Source organism: Apostichopus japonicus, chromosome 2 (assembly GCF_037975245.1).
Source record: "Apostichopus japonicus isolate 1M-3 chromosome 2, ASM3797524v1, whole genome shotgun sequence".
Taxonomy (NCBI): Eukaryota; Metazoa; Echinodermata; class Holothuroidea; order Aspidochirotida; family Stichopodidae; genus Apostichopus; species Apostichopus japonicus.
The window spans coordinates 24,929,056-24,951,515 of record NC_092562.1 but is presented as its reverse complement, the minus strand read 5'-3'; the positions used below and the strand labels follow the sequence as shown (position 1 = coordinate 24,951,515).

Genomic DNA, 22,460 nt, shown 5'->3' with positions numbered 1-22,460 from the left:
AATAATTAAATTACAAGGAGCTGGAGGAGGACTGAAGAAGCAGAGCTGTTAACGAGCAGTCCCCCTTTACAAAAACAATAAACGAAATAATACAAAGGATAATTACCTGTGAATAAGATTAGTCAGAGGTTCTAACAACTTCTTTCCTAGCCTTGGCTCCAGAGGTGTCAGTGCCCCGAACTGTGAAAGGACAAAGGTCAAATGTGAGAAATTTACATACACAACCCCATTTCTCCTTCAAATGTTGTTATTATATCACAATTAATCAAACACAAGAGACAGTCAATATTCCTTACAATGGTATCACCGATTGATTAGCATTATATAACTCGATTCTACTATTGATACAACAGTTTGCATTGCATCTTTTTTGGAAGTGTATCAAGTTTCAAGGATAAATCAACGATAAGATCATAATAAGAAAGTAGGGCCTCTGAAGGGCATTTGCTGTTATGACATACAGTAACAGGCCACCTACTGCGAGCCACTCTACGGTGGCAGCGATGGTCTAGCCAATCAAAATAGGTTCCATTCAATCACACATATATTTATTGTTAGGGACAAGATATTGAGATGCTGTTATCAACTAACAGTGTGGAGTATTTTCATAGATAATTGTTCCATTGTTTTGCCACCGGAAAATTCCTGAAAATTGGTTGGTCCCAATTTGAGACATCTTAAACCCTTCAATAAGAAAAAAAAACATTTTGTGTCCCACAAAATTTAAAGTAATGATCTATTTTTCATTCGCAACCCCCTGTGAAATTTCTAACCCAATTTCCTCATCCTATTGAGACAATGACAGACCTAGGGTATCAGATTATGTTTCCCAGCATCTTATTATATTTCTTTGTTGAGTATGACATTGCAATTTCAGTGCAAACTGCCCTTTTATATATAGCTTTTCTCCATTTATTAATAAACATTGTCTAGTAATGAACGGTTTGGCAAAATCTTCATATCACGGGGAAGGAACCTATTTCTTCGAGCAATTATACAACTGTTTCCCGGAGAAAACATTCTCATTTTGAAAATACCTGTTTACCTTACACTTAGTATGTTCCCATGATATCTTAAACCTCATAAATTCAAACACTCTGTTGTTCTGACTATGTTTCGCGCCTCAAAAATAAGGAATTCGTAACGATGATACATTTCTGACAAATCTCATCGGTATTTTGAATAAAATGGAATTTGATGTTTCAAGAAAAGGGATCTGTTTTCCAATTATCTTCGAGGACACTAGTTAGCAAAAAACGTTTCTCCTCTCGTAAAGTTCCTTACTAGCTTGATGATTTTGATCAACATCCAGTTGTTCGTGGAGGTGGTCATTAATTTGAAAAACAGCGGAGCCAGGGAGAGATAGTTCTTTGGATTTTGACGAGCGAGCTCGCAGATGACGTTGACTGCAGCCGACTGCACACCTGCATGCAGGGAGAGGTGACGAATGGAATCTGGTCTTAACATGGTCATTCATGTGAGAAATAGCTTGTTAGAAGAAATGAAATCACAGAATTTTAATGTCAAACTCAGAAATAGACAAGAAAAATTCAACTTCCCAAGATATTATATTAATTATTATAATATAATAATAATATTCTATTGGCAATACCTTTTTTTTTTTAAGTGTAGTTCCATGCCTTTGATTTACGATATACGGTTGTTGGCCCTCCAAATGAGCCAATAATCATGGTAATGCACAATTTGCAAAATGCACTCTAGCAGAAAATTAACACAGATCATCCACAAAGAGACACATATACTTATATTTTAATTGTGACAAATATTTGCATGTTGTGAAACTGACTGATGTTGATGGAAACATTAGAACAGGCTCTTGTTCTACAAAGAGATGACATTCTTAATTATTTTATGAAAAAGATAATAATTATTAATAAGGATCATGTTAAAGTTAAACAGAGACTCATTGTTGGTAAACCTGTACAGATGGGTACATAAACAAGTCTTCACCTCTGACCCCCCACATCCCCCACCCGTCCTCCCTCACCCCCTGAGGCTAGCTTTTGACTTGAAGAGAGAACCTACCAGGATCTGGGTCTTCTAGTTTTGCTTTCAGTCTTGGGAATGCTGGCCTCAATGCTTCGGGAAACTGAAAAAGGTATGGTATAAAACATGACAAATTTGGTGATCAAATCTTCCATTTTAAAAATGATAGGATACCTTCATGGAATCATGGGATATTCAACTTGGCAAGATTTCTATTGCAGTTGTTAAAAGAATATATGAACTACTACCGTTTTTCTCACCTATCAATATTTACAAATATGTTAGACTAGGTGGAAACCAAGCTAGCGTGCAAAGAGATGAAAACTAAGTAAAGACAGAAATGAAGAAATCTTGTATTCGTTTTTTATTTACTTTCAGAAAACATTTATACAACTACCTAGTCTAGCGCCAATCATCAATGCACCACAAAATGATGTTGCAAACCAGCATGAAACCCACTAATTACAATGCCAATTTTGCATGCGAGAAGTTCTGGTGATTCATGTTTAAAATTAGCACATTATAGACAAACCATTTGGTGTAGCCAAAGCCTGTATTTATTTTTTTGGTGGGAGGGGGGGGGGGTGGTCAATGGTATTGTATGGTTGATGTATTTTAGTACTTTGTGATGCAGTTCAATCATTACAGTCATCTAACAACTTAATAACCATGGGATTTTTTGCAATCATCTTACCATACGATTTCAGACCTTTACCACTCTCCACCTGCCAGTATAAACTAGTGTCTTTACGACACACTTAACGAACAAAGTGTTAAGGTCAAAGGTTAGGGGGTGGATCCTCCGTTTAATGTTTGCTTGATATTTACCCACTTTACAGAAGCAGTAGTAAAATGGCAAAACCTGTTGCAGACCATTTGAATGCAAGGAGAGCAAAAGACAAAAGCAGATAATGGCATCTCTAGCATATTTGAAATCTATAAAAATACATACGGTTTCTATGGAAACTTACCTTTAAAAATATTTTGTACATCAGTAGTACAGCCTTCTTCCTGACGTAAGGTTTTGTGGACGCCATCTGGGTTTGGAAGAATTCCAAGACAGATGGTTAAATAAAATGTTTATTGGCAAACCTTCGGTTTCGCATTCTTGAACAAAAGAGAGGGTATGAGGGAGCCTTCATAGAAAGTCATTTGAAGATGAATATAACCCCAAAAAGGAAATTCCTAAATGAGTACAAATCGCCTTGGGGAAATAGAAAGGACTATCAAACTTTGTTAATTCCACGTTTCTCTTCTATCCTATACAGTAAGCCACCAAATACATTACTGAATTTCATTTGTGCACATGTACAGTACATACTGTACCTTAGTACAGTAGGTCTGTTGTATTTGGTTTACAATATTTAAATTCCTTTTACTTTTTCCTTTTGCTTTTTTACCCACCCAATATAAATATATAAAATATATACATATATGCACAATCTTAATGGTTACTAAGCGACAGAAATATCCTGTCTACAGTAATTGTTGAGAATACTGACAACTGAAGGGGGCTAAAAAAATAAAGTTTTCTGTGCAGAAAAGAACAATTCTACAGATGACCTTTAGAGAAACTTACTCAATCATTGTTTACCCTCCCACTTAAGATAAGGGGCTAAAATACATTGATTGACATTAAAAATGGGCAAAAATCACAGTAGAGTTGTTACTTTGTGGATATTTTCTATCTTGCCTATGCAAGCAACATAGGGATACAGTTGTTTTAACTTAACACTATTCTCAGGTGGGATATGTTGGATATTTTTAAGCTGGGTTTACGGGCAAACGAAAGAATCACCCAAAACAGATAATTTACATAAAAAGTTAAGCCAAAGTTATGAAACAAGTACAGAATATTTCCAGTAGAACAAAAAGAATAAAAAAAAATGTGTTAGTTCTAAAAAAAGCATTTTGGGGTAGATTAAAATAATATATATAGAAAACAATGAAGAAAAAAAAACATGTAAATAGAGCACATTAATGAAAACACAACATCAGTCAGAGTACAATAACTGCACAGCAATGAAAATATATCAACAACAAACTCACCTGCTTACCTTCATCAGTTATATATATCAATCGAGACACCTCACGGGACTTGAAGTACAAGAATGGTACAATATACAGCACCATAGATACCAGCAAAACTTTGGATGCAAAGTGGACAACCTACTACACGAATGCTAAATTTCCATGTGTCTAGTTTTTGGACGTGTACAGAACCTAAATAGTTATTTCAGTAAAATTCATAAGCTACAAACTTGCTACGTGAAATAACTACTGTAAAGTCCATTAATTTATCGCAATCTGTAGTCGCGGAAAACATGGTCCATATTTGTAGCCTTTTCAAGTCAACTTCATATGATACCTTCACAATATTAAAATTATGCAGACGTCTCCATGTGGGTAATTCTCATTCTGTACAAGTACAGAAAATGTGTTTTGGATGAAGTTTCTTTCGAGAGATTTGAATATTCAACAGCGGCTCTTTAAAGTTTCATTTTGAGGTGTCTAGCAAGCAGTTCACTCTACTGTACTGTACGTACGAATTACGCTCAAGTAAGGTGCAGACTGTCTTGATGAAATTTCATGCAATGTGAACAAAATTCTCCAGAAATTGAGCCTGCCTTCCTAATGACTTCTAACATTGGTTCTGATTTAAATGCTTTCTCACAGAGACTATTTTAGGTTTAATCTGGTTTTTATATAGATTTTATTGACAACAATCTTTACAGTTGTCTGAATCCACATGTGTGCTCTAGCTCATAAGACAGAACTACATGGTAGATCAATAAACCATGTGAATATTGAGATACTGTAAGTTACAGTATATTTACCACTAGACTACTTGCCACAAATACTATTTTAGGCTATAGATCTGGTTTCTATTTTATTGACAACAATCTGTGTCTGACTCCTCCACATGTGCTCTACCTACTGTACGGCAGACGGAACTGGTAACATTTGACCAATACCATGTAGCTGCTGACATGTGCAGTACATACTGTACTCTGGGCAGACCAACTGTATAAAGTACAGCCTGGATAATATGCAAGGTACTGTTAACATGGTACCACTGGCGTCGTATAACGTACTGTGTACTGTATATAGTAGGGTACTGTACTTCAAGTCCTGCGGATGTGTTAGATACTAAAACATTAATTGTAAGGCTGGGTCACGAAGCTACTTAGACTATTCCACAAAACTCGCAATTTATAATTCTGGAGATGTTAAAATGCACAGTATTATGTACATATGGGTGTGTATGTACATACATAAATTGGTGTCCTACACTACTGTATGTAGGTCAACCTCGGACCATATCGTGAGCTGGGCTATACAGATCGGGTCTTAGTGTCGTGACCGGGCCTTACAAAGTTACTGAACAAGACTCACCAGACTCATGAGATCATTAGCTAAGTCTCTCGCGAGGTCCGGGGACGTGAAACATGCAAGGCCACTCATGGAAATACCGGCTTCATACTGATTGGCACTATTAACATCCTACGAGAAAAAGAGACCGAGGGTACAAAGGTGGACCAAGGGGAAGAGAGAAAAAAAAATACAAAATACAAAAGTCTTGTTGGGCCGAGGGAAGAAGTTGGTACATACAGTACTGTAGTAGTGGAAGGGGAAGGTGGTAAGGTCACGTGGGAACTGCACCAAAGTTATAATAATAATAGTAGTAATAATAGCAGCAACAATGAGATCACATCGATATACACAGGCACACAGCAAAAATTAATTGCTAATGCAATTTGTCAGCAAGAATGTTAGTTTTAGTATAACATCATCAGTGTTACAGGTAACAACTAAACAATTTCTATTTTCCTTTTTCTTTTTCTTTCTGGCAACTTTAACGGGCAAATTTTTGGTGATTCTGGTTGCATGAGTACACTTGAGGTGAGCTATTTAATGTAAACTACAGCCTGTTCAGTTGTGTACATGATATGGCCAGTTTTGGATGTTAACAATATGAACACAACACAACAGCAGTAATATTATTGTGCAAGTCTGCAAAACTGTACATTACAGTGAGCTTCGACAGAGAGGCTCATGATTGTATTGTTGGTTACTGCACTGTGTAAAAAAAACACTGAAGTTATTCTGTGATGTTGGGACAATCTATAAATACACTGCAGTGTACCCAAAAGACAAAACAGTACAGTATTTTAATCGACGATGCCACTGCACCATAAAACATTATTATTACCAAAAGAGTGGATAAATAATATACCCATATATTGAGAAATTGAGGGAAATAAAATATTCCACATGTATGATGATCCAGTCCAACTATCAAAAGATTCAATGTGGGTCTAGGATAGAGGGCTTCCAGCACATGACAACAAATTGCATTATCAACCATAATAACTGCATCTAAAATATACACAGGGTACAGTGCAGTACAATGTTGCATTTACGTACACGCCATCACACGCACTACTACTTGTACCACTAACTGCAGGTAGTTCACTGCCGGTCAGACAGAGAGCAGAGCTTTGAGGTCGCATCGTGGAGCTCGCGTTTGCCAGCAAAGGTCTCAAAATATTTATCAGCGTCGAATAAACTGCAAAAGAGAACCTGCATAGACTGTCTACCTGTACTTTCCATTGCAAAAGGACCTATTTTATTTTATAGTGCCGGGAGTGATGTATGATATATACATGTGAACACTATGTTTCATGTCATGAACACTGTATTTATTTACATAGATCTAACAATGTGCTGACGCATATTATTAGTTTTGCCACCATGAAAAACACATTCTGTTAAATCTACATCCACATAAACTCCCCATGATTGACAAAACTGTATGTAACAACAAGTTGAAAGGTTTCCAAATTGAAACGAGATGGTTACAAGATCTACTGTACATTTTGTGATACCCATATTTTAGAACAGTGCATTAAAATTGCTAATAACACACTTAAAAGGTGATTTAGTTAATCAGTTGTAACCATGTCACCAGAGTGAGGTGAAATTAAAAAAAGGAACAAAATTGGCTTTAAAAGGTACAGTAGCATGCAGCAAAATTATTCACATTATTTTATCCAAAAATGCTCTAGCTCTTTCAAGGGCAGCTTTTTCGCTTTCGTTCGCTAATTTTATCAAACCTAGCGAGTATTACTCAAAGATTGGTTGAAATCGATTGAACTTTAAGTCTACCAGAAAGTTTTTTTCACCAAATTTATGCATTTTCATGATGAGTAATACTGACTCATAAATTTGTGATTGCACTATCCTTGTCCACAGTTTCCTACGTAATGAGCAACATTCCCAAGAAGCAAACTCGGAAAAATGTTCAAAGGTTGTCGTCTAGGTTATTTACAAGTAACATGACAAGAAGAGCTTAATGGATTTTGTTACGATGGGATATTAGTATCCATATAAAGTGTTTTCAGATTGATCAAGATTTATTGTCACCAAATGTTACTTCATTTGACTGTACAGTATGTTTAGATGTTATGTTACATGCAATGGACACACGATGTGAGAACGTATTATTAATTTCCTCTCTATACATGTGTTAAAGTACTGTCGTCGTTGTTGTTACAGTAAGTTTCATGACGTCGGCTGACATCGACTGGATTGAATGTTGAGTAGCCTTTATAACTTCCTGAGTGCTCACGGTACAAAAGTTAATTTATTCGATGCTTTCCCTTAGATCATTAACACTTAAGTCATGATTTGAAACCAGAAGACAAACTGATATACAGTATCTGTGTAAACATGCAGTCAGTAGTACTAGAAGCACACAGGCACAGTTAGCAACATTTTAGAAGTACTGTACAGTTTTTCAAAATCAGGCTGTTTTGCCAGTTATTAAATGAAAATGGGTAATAATTTGTTTCGGTATCTACAGTATCTATCATTTGCTGACCATTGAGAAGTACTTTTGGAAAGTATAAGCAATTTTGAGCAAACTGGAACAAACTGTAATGACCTAAGGTCATTAGCTATTCTTTCCCATGGTCCTAAAAAACATCCCGCACAGACGACAACAACTTGACCTTCCTCCACTGGATGGATGGCCAGCCACCAAGTCTATTGAAATAAGGAATCAATACAAATACTGTAGCTCCATTGAATACAAACAACTCACTATATAGATGATTGGTATTTCCATTCTCTGTACAAACACATTTAGTCAATTGTACAGCATACTGTATGTACTAGAGTTGTAACGTGTAGTGTGTATACTCGGATTGAAATGCTCTGTTGTCGTACGTAAAGTTCTGGCTAATATCATGGAACAAATTTCAACAAAATATCATGTTTCTCTCTTTCCTCATTTCCTCATTCTAACTGTACTGTTTTTACAGAAAGAGTGTGATATTGTGTCTGGCATTTAGTACAGACTTACAAATTATGGATAAAATGGTGTGAATTAGGGACTATTTATTTTCTTACTTTCAACACAGCCATCGTCTCTCGAAATCCAATACGTTTGTACATTGAGAGAATTTACACATATATGTCATGTTTCAGTGTGTATAGTATGTCATGTACAGTACCTGTAAGGCAGAATAGTAAGGCAGATGTCTGGGCTAGTTTGTGGTAAAGTGTACACTTACTTACATTCTGTTCTAAAAATAAACTTCTAGATTGATTTTTGTACAGTTTGTTCAATATATATATGCATTATTACGGGTCTTTTTTGCCAAATGTTTTATTGAACATGGTGACTAAACAAATATCATGTGCTAAAGTTCACGAATGGTACAAAACTATAATATTGTTGTAAATATATGTGAAATTTTGCTGTGAAACAGCAGCTCTTAATCTCCAAGTAAGAAGAAAAATATTAATAGTCAGAGGAAGTTGATTTAGAGCAATATTTAATAGGTATTTATAAACAGAGAAAGCAGGCTATCATATGATCCTTAAGTTATCCTTTTGTACAGAATGTCTCAGGTCTACATTCACAAACAGTGTGCAGTATTCTCTTTGACGCGCAAGTTACGAAATATTCCACGCGCCGCGAAAAATTGACGACCTTTGCTGGTAATCGCTCGAACCACAAACTCTCCCCTAGCTCTGCTGCAGAGTCGGCCAGGCGTGGACCACCACCACCATGATCATCAACGACCTTACCAAGCCCATGATATCCTGGGTTATGTCCTGCGAGAGCTCTGGGGTTAAGAAACAGCCCAGTCCCGACAGAGTCACCGCAGTGTCGTACTGATTGGGACTGTTCAGTTCCTGCAGTTGTAGGGTGAGGTTGAGGGGCAATAAATCAACACAACAATTGTTTAATTATTATCATTATGAAGGGGGGGGGGGGGAAAGAAAATCCGCAATAGTTTGGGAAATAAATACTAAAAGAAAGAAAATATCCCTCTCCTCTTATTTTGCACGGTCTTGAAACACTGACCAAACCTTTTTCCATATTGCTAACATTTCAGCCCTACTGTATGCCCTAGTGACAACATTTCAGCCCTGTTGTCCGGCTCACACGCACACACACGCACACCCTGTTATTGCCCATTTTCATGGCCAGAAAGTGGTGAGCACTATAGTGTAATAGTGTTACCAATACATTTTATTGTTTTGACTCAGGCAGATGGAAAAGTCCAATAGAACTTTCGAAGAGTGAAGATACCAGCGGTGTGGGTTGTACTATAAATTATGTTAAAAGTAAATATTGTAAATTCATGCAATTTCAATCAACAAATTGTCCTTGAACTGCAACCCAAATTCTCACACAGTTATTTCTACTACATGTGTACATACAGATATATATATAGTATTCAAAAGTCTTTTACCTCCACATAGTATTTCTGGACATTTAGTCTGATGCACTGTTGCCAATCCCTAAGGCACCCCTCCTCCCCCCCCCGCCGACCCACAACCCTCTCACCAGAGTGGGGAAAAACTCTCTAGTATTTTATAGTATTTTGGAACCTCTTTTCATCACCAGGTGGGTGGTAGACACGTTATTTGAAATATCTCGACAAGAGAGTAAAAATTTGTGAGGAAGTAGGCTGGTTTCGATGGCGCACATTGAGACAGGAAATTATCGATAATGGTACCAATCGTTCTGATTCAATCACCACACAACACAGGTCGATGTTTACATCCTGCAATAAACTTCCAATTTATACTTCTTCGGTTTCAGTTTTGATAACGGTCAGCAAACTTTCAAACACACACACAGACTGCTGGTTTTGTGATTTTTAAATAAACATTCCCTGTATATATAAACACTGAGAGGATGCTTGCATTCAAATACATACTCAATTAGCCACAGAGGCAATGCCTACGTAGATCCTTGAAACTTAATTAAACAGAATGTTTTATTGGGATGGCAAACTTTGTATGTAAACCACTCAATTTGGCTGGTTTTTATGAATTTGCATAATAAAAACATGACTTGCTCATTCCTTATCCTTCTAAAGTTATTTTTCTCTCTTTAGTCTTCTTTGCTCATACTGCACATGCCTCTATAAATGGAAACATATTTATTGAAATAATACTTACCCCTCCCCCACCCCCCAAAAAACCAACAAAAAACATCCTCGGACAAAATTAAATGTTTCCGTCTCTTAACCCCTTTTTTTTGCTTTTCTTTTCTGTGCAATTATTCAACATGTAAACAAATTCTGCTATTGACCTGGAATTTACCTAACTTTAAAAATTTATCACTAGGGAAATACCTTTTACAACATTTCGGACTATATACATATATTTAAGTATTTCACTTGAGAATTTTTTTTTTTTTAAATTTGCTTCAAACCTCTCATTTTATCAGAAAATTATATTCGTTTGGTTCTTTTCAGAATTTGAAAATTCTTCAAGAAAAATCTGCTTTAACCACCTTTTTTTCTTTTCTTTTTTTCTCACTTGCTTGCAACTTTCATCATTCATCACAATGGGATCTAGGCAAACAGCTATCTTCCCAGTGTAACGACAATCCAAGCTATGAAAGATTGTGATCACAAAAATAAATGATGCCTCTTTATTAACCATTTAGGGGGGTTCTTCCCAACTTCCAAGGGTGGGTATTGTGTAAACTGTCCCTTACCTTTCTGACCATGTTTGTCGTGAGCATGAGGACTTCGGTACCTTCATGGAAGCACTGTGATGCAGCAAGGTAACCCGTCCTCTTAAAGGTAAACTTGGAGGAGCTCATGACTTCGATGATGTTAAAGGCCGCCCAACTGATGTCATAGCCCAGCATTTGTATCTGAACGGTAAAGAAAATATAAGCGAATAGCAAAACAAATGACTTTTCTTCCTAGTAGTACAGTATCTATACAGTATATATAGCGTACAATAGGTGGAAGATACAGGAAATGGGTGACTGACAAGTCTATCAATGCCCCCCCCCTACCCAACGCCGGCACCCTCCTCCCACATGAGCAAACTACTGTAGGAAAAAATTTCAAACATAGAATATATACAGTCTATATACTGTACATACATACATTTTGTACATTAGCTAGAGGAAAGTGTTCCATGAAGTATTGCTAAGAATGATCCCGTCTGCATGTACCAACTAAGCTCTGTAGCACAATGAACTGCCGCTAATTTTGATTTTGAATTTCTTGATCTCTCAGACCCAGATGCCAACTGTCATTATTAGTCATTAATTGTAACTACTGTACTTCAGACAGCAAAATTTATATACAAGTGAGAATATCAGACATTGTGTCATTGATTTGTGATTCAGTTTATAGGTAATTGCAGGCTTTAAACCAGTTGAATGTTGCATTCAAAAGGTACAACCCTTCTGTCATGTAGCATTGTCTACTGTATATGCTATCCCTCAGTTTGTCCTACGTCACACCACTGTAAAAACTGGCAGACGAAAGGAGAACAAAACAAAAAAGAGCTTTTCTCGATACGAGACAGTCCAGCGATCTGTTTACTCCCGAGGCCATCAAAATACCAAATAGCAGATGAGGAGAACTCACGGAATTGAGAGGCGGCTAATCGCTATAAATACCGCAGATAGTGGATATCAAATCTACAGCGACATTGAGCTATAAACCAGCACATCACAGATAGGGCACTAATGGAGGTGTGTGTCAATAACGATTATTAATCTGCACTGTCAAAACTAATAGTATTGAACTTAACGTAGATCTGTACTCAGATGCAAATTCACTGGTGGAATTCTCTCTGAGTAGTTTTAGCAATAACGGTAAAAAGAGTTTGATCTACAGTGCAATATACAGTAAAGCAATGTAGGGCCTATATAAAATATATTTGAAGCATCTAGCACGACCTGGGTTAATACTGTTGCGCTGCACAGTAACATAAACTGTACTGTAGTAACTGTACACTGTGTACAAATACAATGACAATGTGTGAATTCATGGATTTGTATTAAGTTGTATGTACAGTAAAGTACCATTCATTATTTCATTCAGTATAAACAATGACACACTTTTGTAGAAAAATTCTCTTCTGTTAGAAAATAGAATCACCTTAATTATAAAAAAAAAAAAAAAAAATTGGGGCCCGCCAACACTTACAGTGCTTGGTAATGTGGGTTTGAATATGTACAGTCAGTAAAGAATTAAGTTGGATCTTGTAGTACTGTACAATCGTGACTCAAATCACAGGTATTGTAAATAATACATAGTGCTCAACACCAATACACGCTGTCTGCGAAATTTACAGAAGTCGTTGTTTTTTTCGCAGCCACCAGCAAATTTTACATTTCGGGACTGTACAGTATTCTTGTGATAACTACAGCAAATTAGAATTTCAGAAGAGTGACCGATAGTTTAGATGAGGACCAAACCTAACAAGCTGTGAACATATTGTAAATGGTGATATCAGTTGCAGAAGTGTACTAAATTGGAAGAACTTGGATTTTTAAAGAAAAGTAGAAGAGTGTATGATGCAGAATTTGAATCAAATTGACTTCTTATGGAACGGTATATTGTCTAGAGGCAGCATCTGGGAGCTAAAGTGTCTGACTCATTTTGTCAACAGTCCCGCTTACTGGCCTTGAAATTAGGGCAGTTCGCTGGCTAAATGCCGGTAGATTTAGCGGACAGATTTTGTATGTAAAGGCACTAGCCAAAGCACTGCCAAATATAGTGCTTAGAACATAAAGCACAGGATGAGGAGGTTAACAACGATCATCAGTCAATGAATCAAGATAATTTCCTTACCTACAGTACAATACTATATAAAGTCATGTATTACAAATGCTGCTTATTATCAGGCTTTATACAGGTTTACAAAACGGCAGCATATAAACTATGTATTATAGTGCTGCTTATTATCAGGAAATATTATTGGGCTGCTCTCAAAAACCTGTTCAGTAACTGATTTGTGCTGTACAGCCTGTAAAGGCAGGAGAATGCCAGTCAGACAGTGAGAACTTAATTTTAAATATATATCCTTTGTTAGTTTCTTTATTAGTTTGCATTTCAAGCAAAATGTGAACTTCTAGGCCTGAAATCACCTTTGTTTTGATTAAAGAGAAAAAGCTGTAAATCTGAATCTAAGTCAAGAAGACTGTGCAGTTAAAGAATGCGACAGTACAAAGCTAATTGTCTCTACAATGCAGAAGTGCAGACTTTGATCCCCCACCCCACCTCCCCACCCCCCCGTGTAGAAACTTGAACATGTGAGCTACTATACAGAAAACCAAATGATGAAAACTAGATTCAGTGAAAAACCAGAGACAGGGAGGACCTCATCTCTGTTAATTATTCATAAAGTAACACACAATGGATACTTACGTATGTGAGTTTAGCAACAGCATTGGCCTTGACGGCCATATTGTCTTGCTTCAATTCATTTTTAATCTCTTCAATGCAACTTGCAATATATTTAGCCTGTAGAGAGAAAGCAAAACAGAGAACAGTTTATCATAGTCAGCAATAGTTCATTTTTACTTTGACATCAGAAGGTGCAGACTGCAGAGATTCAGACCAATCCAAATTATTCCTACACATTGAGGTACTGTAGGATAAAGTGGACAGACAAATGTACTGTACATTTCTAATAAGGTAAAAAGGTCCTGCTAGGATCGAAATGTCAGGCCAACTTACTTTTACACATGTATTCTCTGACACAGGCTCTCTAACTGGATAAGCAGTTTGCTAACAGTTTTATTTTATTTTGAAGGTAAAAAGGTGGCAGAAAAGTCATGAAATGCTCCTTGAAGTTTGAAGAAGAATGGCCTCTCTTTGACTATCTAGCATATTTGGGATTAATACTGAATGGCCTCTCTTCGACTAACTAGCGTATTTGGGATGGGTACTGAATGGCCTCTCTTTGACTATCTACCATATTTGGGATGGATACTGAATGGCTCTCTTTGAATATCTAGCATATCTGGGATGGATACTGAATGGCCTCTCTTTAACTTTCTAGCATTTTGGGGATAATACTGAATGGCCTCTCTTTGACTATCTAGCATATTTGGGATGGATACTAATTGGCCTCTCTTTGACTACAGTATCTAGCATATTTGGGATAAAACTGAATGGCCTCTCTTTGACTATCTAGCATATTCAGGTAATACTACTGAATGACCTTCAAAGCCCTCATGATTGAATCATTTGGGACTGACTGTCATTCATGACATTTGATCAAGGTTTTTGTGGTTGATGTTGAAAGGCTAGATTTTACTATACTGTATTGCTAAGTGTTTCTATCCCACGACCAACTTTTTCTTCTCATTGCAGGATAGTACTTAAGGCTACCTCTCATGAAAACCAACTGGAACAAGCTGAAAAATTCTGCTAAAAAATTTGCACTGAAGTATCTTATCCAGGTTTAAATTTCTACTTGACAAGAATTTCAACATCATACTCTCAAAGTTTTCAAATCCACGCAGACATTACTGGACATTTATGATAAATCTTGGTGAGATGTCACAAGTACTATACATGTACACACACACACACACATTCTCCAATAATACTTATAAACTGCACATACTCCATTTAACCCCACACTCAATGGCACTATGTACATCGCTATATGCATTGCACTTTGTAATTAATAATATTACTTACTGCACACAGGGACATATATGCATGTGTGCTGAAGAACTCGTTACTGCAACACACTGTACAAGCCTGTCACAGTATAAGGTACGGTACGACCACGGTGCAGTTCTTTCTACATCCAATCAATAATATTTGGCGAGCCTTTGGTACGCAGATGATTAATGAAGCGCCTGGTGAACACACGCAAATCCCTTTGTGACCTGTTCACACTTCACACATTGCAGTTGTATGTACTAAATAGTACAGTCAAAGAATAGTGTCAACACAAAGAGTGTGCTGTATTAAATATCATGCAATGCAATAAAAGACAGACATTTCAGTAAAAAAAAAAGGTCTTGAATTTTCACAAAGTTCTGCAACTTTTTTTCACACTGGTCTTTGCTTCTGCTGTGGTGTAGCAGGTTTGTGTTAGTCAAAGCATGGAGCTATAACTCCATGGTCAAAGGGTCATCTTATGAACAAATCAAAGAATTGACCTCTGGAAAAGGTCAACATTGACAGTTATAACAGTATTTCTCGGCTATAAATAGGGATCCATCCCATATTAGTCCCAAAGTCCCAAAGTTGTGCAAGGATACTGGCCTCGGTCATTATTGGTGTAATTCTTACTGCTATAATCAAATTTACAAGTGTTGATGCGAGGTGGTGTGATTGTGGTCATTCTTGGATTGATTTCAAATGCAATAATTAAAAGAAAAGTTATTGCAACAAATTAATCAGAAATATACTACTGTACAGACACCTAGCCAATTTGCCCCATATTCAGTACATTTCTTGTGTGTGATAATCTCATCATCTAGCCAATTTGCCCCATACTGTATGCACTAGATTTGCTGGGTGTGATAATCTCATTCAAAATCTGTTGAAATATTTCTAAAAGCTCTGTTTGTTGCCAAGCTATACACATTTGAAGTTTTGATAAATCTGGGAAACTCATTGTGCAAACTATGACATGGAGTGTTGCGCTCATCAAATTTATTATGTTAACCCTTAATATAAAGTTAACCCCTAATAACAAGCCCACGTATAAATCATTTGAATAATGTGATGTTCCTCAGTAGGGATGCACTGGATCCAAATTTTTGGTTCCGGCCGGAACCGGATTTTGCCGGATAGTACATGAAATCCGGTCGGATAAAATCCAGCCGGAACCGGACTCTTTCATTACACAAAGGAAAATCATTACTTAGAAGTATGAAACAAGGAGCAAATGTTAGGTGAGGTATACGCATATTATGAAAAAGGTGAAATTAAGACCCCATTTAGTGAGTCAGATCATTGAGAAATATAAATTAAACATGTTAAACCTAATTTTTTCTTACTTTGAATGTTTTTATTAATTTTTGGAAATAGTTTACATTGATTTAAGTTAATACCAACACCTTTTTAAGGAATAATTCAGGCCAGATTTTGAAAAAGATCTGGCCAGATTTTGAAAAAGATCCAGCCGGATTTTGAAAAATATCCGGCCAGAACCGGAACCGGATAATTGCTCACTATCCGGCCGGATAGTCCGGCCAGACTGGATATCTGGTGCATCCCTATTCCTCAGGACTTTCAAAGAAGACGGTAAAATATTTCAACAAAATCGTCTTGGCCACAAACCTGTGTTCAGTGTCCTTGAAACGAAGGTTGTAAATACGAAGGAATAACATATCAGAAAATTTGACAGTAACTCCCTTGATCATCAATGTGCATAATTAGCTAATATTTATTCATAAATGAAACTAGACTTAAGAAAAGACTTGTAAAATGGTCAATCTTTGAAGGATTTTGATGGGAGTTGCAGCTATTTTCATGATTTCTAATGCCTATTAGAGCAATTAGGACAATGTTATTCCTAGGTTACCGTAGACCTTCAAAAAACATTTATAAGTACAGTCCTTCCAGATTAATAAGCTCTGTTTATGCAGTGTTGATAAACCTTGTTTGATTTCCCGCGAACACACTAAAAAACAACTGCCGATTTCCCAACGGTGTTCGCGCAGCGAACACAAGAGCACACATAGCCTGCAAGCATAATGGCGTGCGGTCCAGGGGCCCGCCTTAGGGCCCCAGTGTGGTCAAGAGGTTGAAACCTTTGTGGGGATCCATGAGGCAAAGGCCCCCGAAATTGTTGGTATATTTGCGTGTCTGGCATGAAAAAAAATTGCAGTTGCGGATGCAAAATACTGATAACTTTTTGCATTGTCACAAAACTTATGAAAATTTTAAAATTGATGACAAATTAGAGTAGGTATATTATGTTATAAAATGAAAAGAAATTTAATCTGTCTTACAATCTATAAAAAGTTATATCATAAACTTCCGATATTATGAAACAAACATTGTTTGGCAAAGCCCCGTTTCTAGACTGCCTAACAATGAATAGCGTGCACTGTACGTACAGTACATATTACAACTGCAGTGTTTAACCCTACCCAATACTCACGGTACATGTGATGGGAATTTTCCCAGGTACCTTGCCAAACAACTGTGAGCTCACCCCGTCTAACACCTGTTTGCTAACCTTTTTTTGGCATGTTTCCAGGGAACGTTTCATGGAGTAAACTGTTTTGTCTCCACTCTAGAATTAATTAGGTCAGTCAGTAAAGGATCGGTAAAGTTATGCGAAAGACTACTGTATCTTAGACGTTCAAGAAAAGTAGGTCAAATATCCCTGTAACATTTAGGTAAGTAAAACACACCTCAAGCCAACTGACTCCTCATGAAAAACTGTCTATTCCCCATGAAAACACGAGGCACAGTCCATACCATACACGCATAGCACGACATCAAGGTCCCTAGCTACGGCCATCTTTATGAAAGTAAACCTTGAAATCAAATGTTTTAGTTAGTGTTTACACGGGTCCAAAAATCGGGAACCGGGTACCCGAGGGCCGTTACCCGTCGGGTATCCGGGTACCCGGAAAAATTTTGTTTACCCTCGTGTATCACGATTTTCAAGAAATTACATATTGGATGCAGTAATAAATGCATTATATTCTCTACTGACAATGTTTTCATGTTCAAATACGTAGGTGTAAGATAAGGTATTAAACCTCCCTCAATAATTTTTATTTGCTTCTGTTTCTTTCATTAACTTGTTAATAAATAAATTATTTAATTATAATTAGCATTACTACTAACATCGAACTGCCCGCTGCTTATGCTAGCTCGTGCACGTTTATTGGATCAAACCATATAAATATCCAATTTAGCTCTTAAACAGTTTTTAATACTACTACTATCTATTATGCAGGCCCATGGTTCTCATTAGCCGCGAGATTGCGCGATTCGCGCAATTTGATCGCATTTGGAATAAACGATTAGTAAAAAGCCACTTGCGATTACTATTTTTTAGTTATCCCGTCTATAATCCATAAACATCGCGTAAAATTCCTTGTCAGCCTTTCCTTCTTTGAAATAAACGAATGAATAAATAATAATTTCTTCCACATGGTAGCCTAACACCACACTAAGTCAATGAGAAATCTAGCTAAGCCTAACCATCTGCTTATTTTCTGGAGATGTGACGCAGTTATATAAGACATCCATGGAATACTTTCGTTATTGCTGTTACGTTCGACCACATGGTTGCCTAACACCACACTAAGTCAATGGGAGTAGTCTAGCCTAGCCATCTGTTTATTAGCTGAAATTGTGACGCAGTTATAAGATATCTATGGAAAGCTTTCGTTATTGTTGTTTTCTTCGAACACATGGTAGCCTAACACCACACTAAGTCAATGGGAAATCTGCCTAACCGTCGGTTTGCCATTTTTTTTTTTTTTTTTAAATCACACTTTGCTTAGGATTCGGGTAATAAATTAGGAACCGGGTAGTATCACGTCGGGCGGGTACCCGGGTACCCGGATAACCCGTGCAAACACTAGTTTTAGTCCACTTGGCATGGTTAAGTAATGCTCAATATTGTTTCCATGTTCTTGTAGAAAAAGCTGTAGTGGTGTTTTTGTGGTTACATATTTTTTTATGTATTTTTATATATTTACTCAATCTTTTGTAAAATTGGAAAGATGTACCACGTTACATAATTGGTAATTTCTCTACTGTTTGTCAGAGTTTTTATTTTTATACGCTCAAGTGAATAGGTTGTGCATTGAGTATAACTATATCGCAAATGCAAGAAAATGATGCGGGGGGGTTTCCAGCAGACAAATGTTTTCTTTGCGGGATTACTGAGTAAGTTTAAGGGAATCCCCTTAGAGGGAACACTGAACTGAAGTCAAATTCATACAGAAAAAAAGTGTTTACTGACTAAAGTAGCATACTGTAAAATATAAATTATAAAAAAAAATGTGGAATGGCAATATTGTACAAAACATTTCCCGCGAGACTGATTATAAAAGTCAATATTACAGCAACTGTCCCGCGTTGGGCCGTGGTTGTCTGTGTGACACGTATACCCTGAAGTGTGCGAAAATAGCCATTGACATTGCCCTTGTGAGTGGGTTGGGGACACATAATTACTCATTGGTATTGTGACTAAAATTGCGAGCACGGTTTCTGAGAACTTTCCTTTAATCCTTTTGTTCATGTGTAAGAATAAAAAAGTCTAGGCTAGGCTAAGTCCAGGGCTCATTTTCTTAAGTTGATGTAACAGATGCTCAGGTGCCGATTGGGAAATCTTGACTACACTGTCCAACATTGTGCTGTTATCATTTTTGCTGTTCATTTATTTATAAGAAGCTAGGCTAGCCTGGATGCAAGGATGCTCAGATGCAGAGTAGGGAAATATAAGTTAGCAGTAGAGTAGGAAAAATAGTCACATGCACATGGGTGTGCTGATGCTAGGGTACATCTCTCAGTGGTCCTGCATTATGTACTGATACAGCTTGAGATCAGGTGTAACTTAGTGTAAGGCCTAACAATAACATAGTAACACTAACAAGTAACACTAACAGGGCTATATTTCCTGCGCATTCACTATCTAGCGGTCTAAGTAACTACTGTAGGTCTCACACTTATTGCGTAAATGCTTGGCACCTTTGCCATAGCATACCAGTTTTCCATTAACGACGAGTTTGTTGTAAGTTAGTTTAACTGTTAGTGTAACTGTAAGGCTACTACACAGTTAGTTCCCATGGCTAGGTTTTACTTCTATATAGGCTAAGCTTAATACATAACGTTACGTCAATACAAACCTCATTTTCTTTATTACTCCGAATGCCTCGAACAAGATCTTGTAAATTTTTCTCGAACACGCGTTCTAAACTTCCCTTGACTTTCTTCAAAGCCATCGTGAAAGCACGATTTTCTTATAAAATTTCGAACGAAAAGTAAATGATGCGAATTGCTGAAATATGATCTTATAATAGATAAAACCTCATTTTAGGTAAAGAACATTTTTCGTGATAACTCCCCATCACAGTGCTAGTACATACATGTAGGTTTATAGTGTATCTGGTTTGCTGTTAACGTAGCCTATCCTATCGTTCAGCTTGAATACATATCGCTAGACGGTGTATATTGCACAGTAGTGCAGTGGTAGGTCACATGACCGACACGTACCTACGTAGGTTCCGAGCGAAATCAATCTATTTATAGACCAGTAAATGTGAGATAATAAATAAGTAATCATTTTCTTGCATTGTATTATAGTAAGTGGCAAAGGGATTAAGAACCCCAAAACAAAGGCTAAAATATTGAATATACGTCACTATTTCACGTAGCAATCAAAGCGCCATATTTTCCATAAAGGATTATAGTTTGGAACTGTTGACGGACAGAATTCCATGTCTTCAATATATACAGAAGCTGCATACCAGTAACATTATCCAAAAAGAACCATGCTTAATTTTTCAAAGACAAATTTTATTGTCACATTATTTCGAAAAATGCCAACAAAAGGAGAGACAACACTGTAATTCGCTTTCGCGTTTGACCAGACAAACAAAATTATCATTGGGACACACTGTGCTATAAAATTCAGAAAAAGGTTGATTATGCAGTTCGCAATGTTCATCTTGGTGATATTGACAACCTTACTCGGACAGATATATAATAAATAGATTTGACATCAGATCAGTTGAGAAATATGGATGATGTTGACGTCACTTTGCACGAAGGACGGGTGGGGGGGGATAGACGGGTGGGGGATATCCAAGTAATCCCTCGAACTAATTGGGGCCCCACGATCCTAAACTGTATATTAGGCTGCTGAAGGGCTGAGACTTGGTCATCGGTATGGTTTCCAACTTTTAGCGTGATGCAAGGGCGGCGGAACCGGGGGGCACAGGGGGCACGTGCCCCCCCCCCCACTTTTCCTCAGGTTAAAAATGTGCCCTTTTTCTACATAAAAATTGAGGTGTCTCAAGTTAGCAAGAGGCCAGGGAACCAGAATGAACACTCGGGAAGGGCCGTTTCCGGCCATCTGAGGGGTTTGTAAAACCAAAAGTTTTCTTGTACGCTCCGCGCCAACCGATGGTGGCGCTCCGCTCAGATAGTCGTGCATACAACTTTGCAAATCCTGCCTACGACCATGACTTTTAATGAATGTCTGTGGGTCAAACTCAAGCTACTTCGAATGGAAAAAAATTGTTAAGATATTAACAAGAAAAAAACTCTAATTCGGAGGATTCCTACATAAGCAACTAGTATGATTTCACCTCATTTTGTCTCAAATATTTTGTTTCAAATATTGGGAGGGGGGGGGGACATTTGCTTGGGTGCAGGTGCGTAGCAACTACATCCCCAAAATTGTTCGCGCGCTTCATGATATTTTGTATATATACCAAATTTCATTACGGATGCGGTCCGTCTCATGGGTGCAGATATGTCTTGGTTAATGGTGGGAACGCGTATCTGTTCTCTGATACTATCTAAGCGGAGCGCGACCATTGGTTCGCGCGTAGCGTACAAGATTTTTTTTGGCAAATATACCTCCCAGATCGCCGGAAATAACACTTCCCAGACCCAATAATGCTCCAAAACCTCCTTAAATTGGAGATCCCATGGCTTAGAAATTTAAGTTGGGGGAAACACATGGGCGTCTGCAGAAATAAAAATCAGGGGACAAATAATCCAAGTAGACTTTTGTATACGATGGGTCCGGGTCCTCTCCCAGAAAACAATTATAGACTGCCGCAAATGCGATTTCCTTCCAAAATTTAACAGCTGTGGATAATTGTAATAAAGTGGGAACTGCTGCATGTCATTTGCACAATGCTGGACCAAACTGCGCCAAAGTTCAATACAGGGAAATTGGTCAAGACAAATTGGTGGGGACACGGTATATCATGTCCCCACCTCTGAAAAAGTTGGTGGGAACGCGTCCCGCTGTCCCCACCATGATCTGCACCATTGTCCGTCCAGCTAATTCATTTCGAAAATAAGTAAAAACAACTCTCTGTGAAAGTCTTTGTCGTTTTTTGGTGATATTTAGTAACAAATTGTGACACGGTTAGACATGCGCGTAGCGAGGAATTTGCCAAGGGAGGGACGAAGCTTGTAGGCAAACTATCTGAG

The 22,460-nt window shown here is 37.4% G+C and overlaps 1 protein-coding gene across 7 annotated transcripts in view; it reads right to left on the bottom strand.

Moving 5' to 3' along the window:
* The window catches only part of LOC139983419 (AP-3 complex subunit delta-1-like), a 63,554-nt gene extending 43,151 nt beyond the window's left edge, over positions 1–20,403 (bottom strand). For 6 of the 7 annotated variants that reach the window (XM_071996969.1, XM_071997002.1, XM_071996978.1 and 3 more), the window contains exons 1-8: positions 20,138–20,403; positions 13,716–13,811; positions 11,036–11,197; positions 5,404–5,511; positions 2,979–3,044; positions 2,047–2,110; positions 1,285–1,424; positions 107–180 (exon numbers count right to left, since the gene is read on the bottom strand). In XM_071996969.1, the coding sequence (XP_071853070.1) occupies positions 107–180; positions 1,285–1,424; positions 2,047–2,110; positions 2,979–3,044; positions 5,404–5,511; positions 11,036–11,197; positions 13,716–13,811; positions 20,138–20,233 (806 nt within the window). In that variant the 5' untranslated portion in view covers positions 20,234–20,403. The remainder of the gene's footprint in view (positions 1–106; positions 181–1,284; positions 1,425–2,046; positions 2,111–2,978; positions 3,045–5,403; positions 5,512–11,035; positions 11,198–13,715; positions 13,812–20,137) is intronic. The other variant, XM_071996994.1, reaches the window with a different exon arrangement.
* Between the last annotated feature and the right edge of the window lie 2,057 nt (positions 20,404–22,460).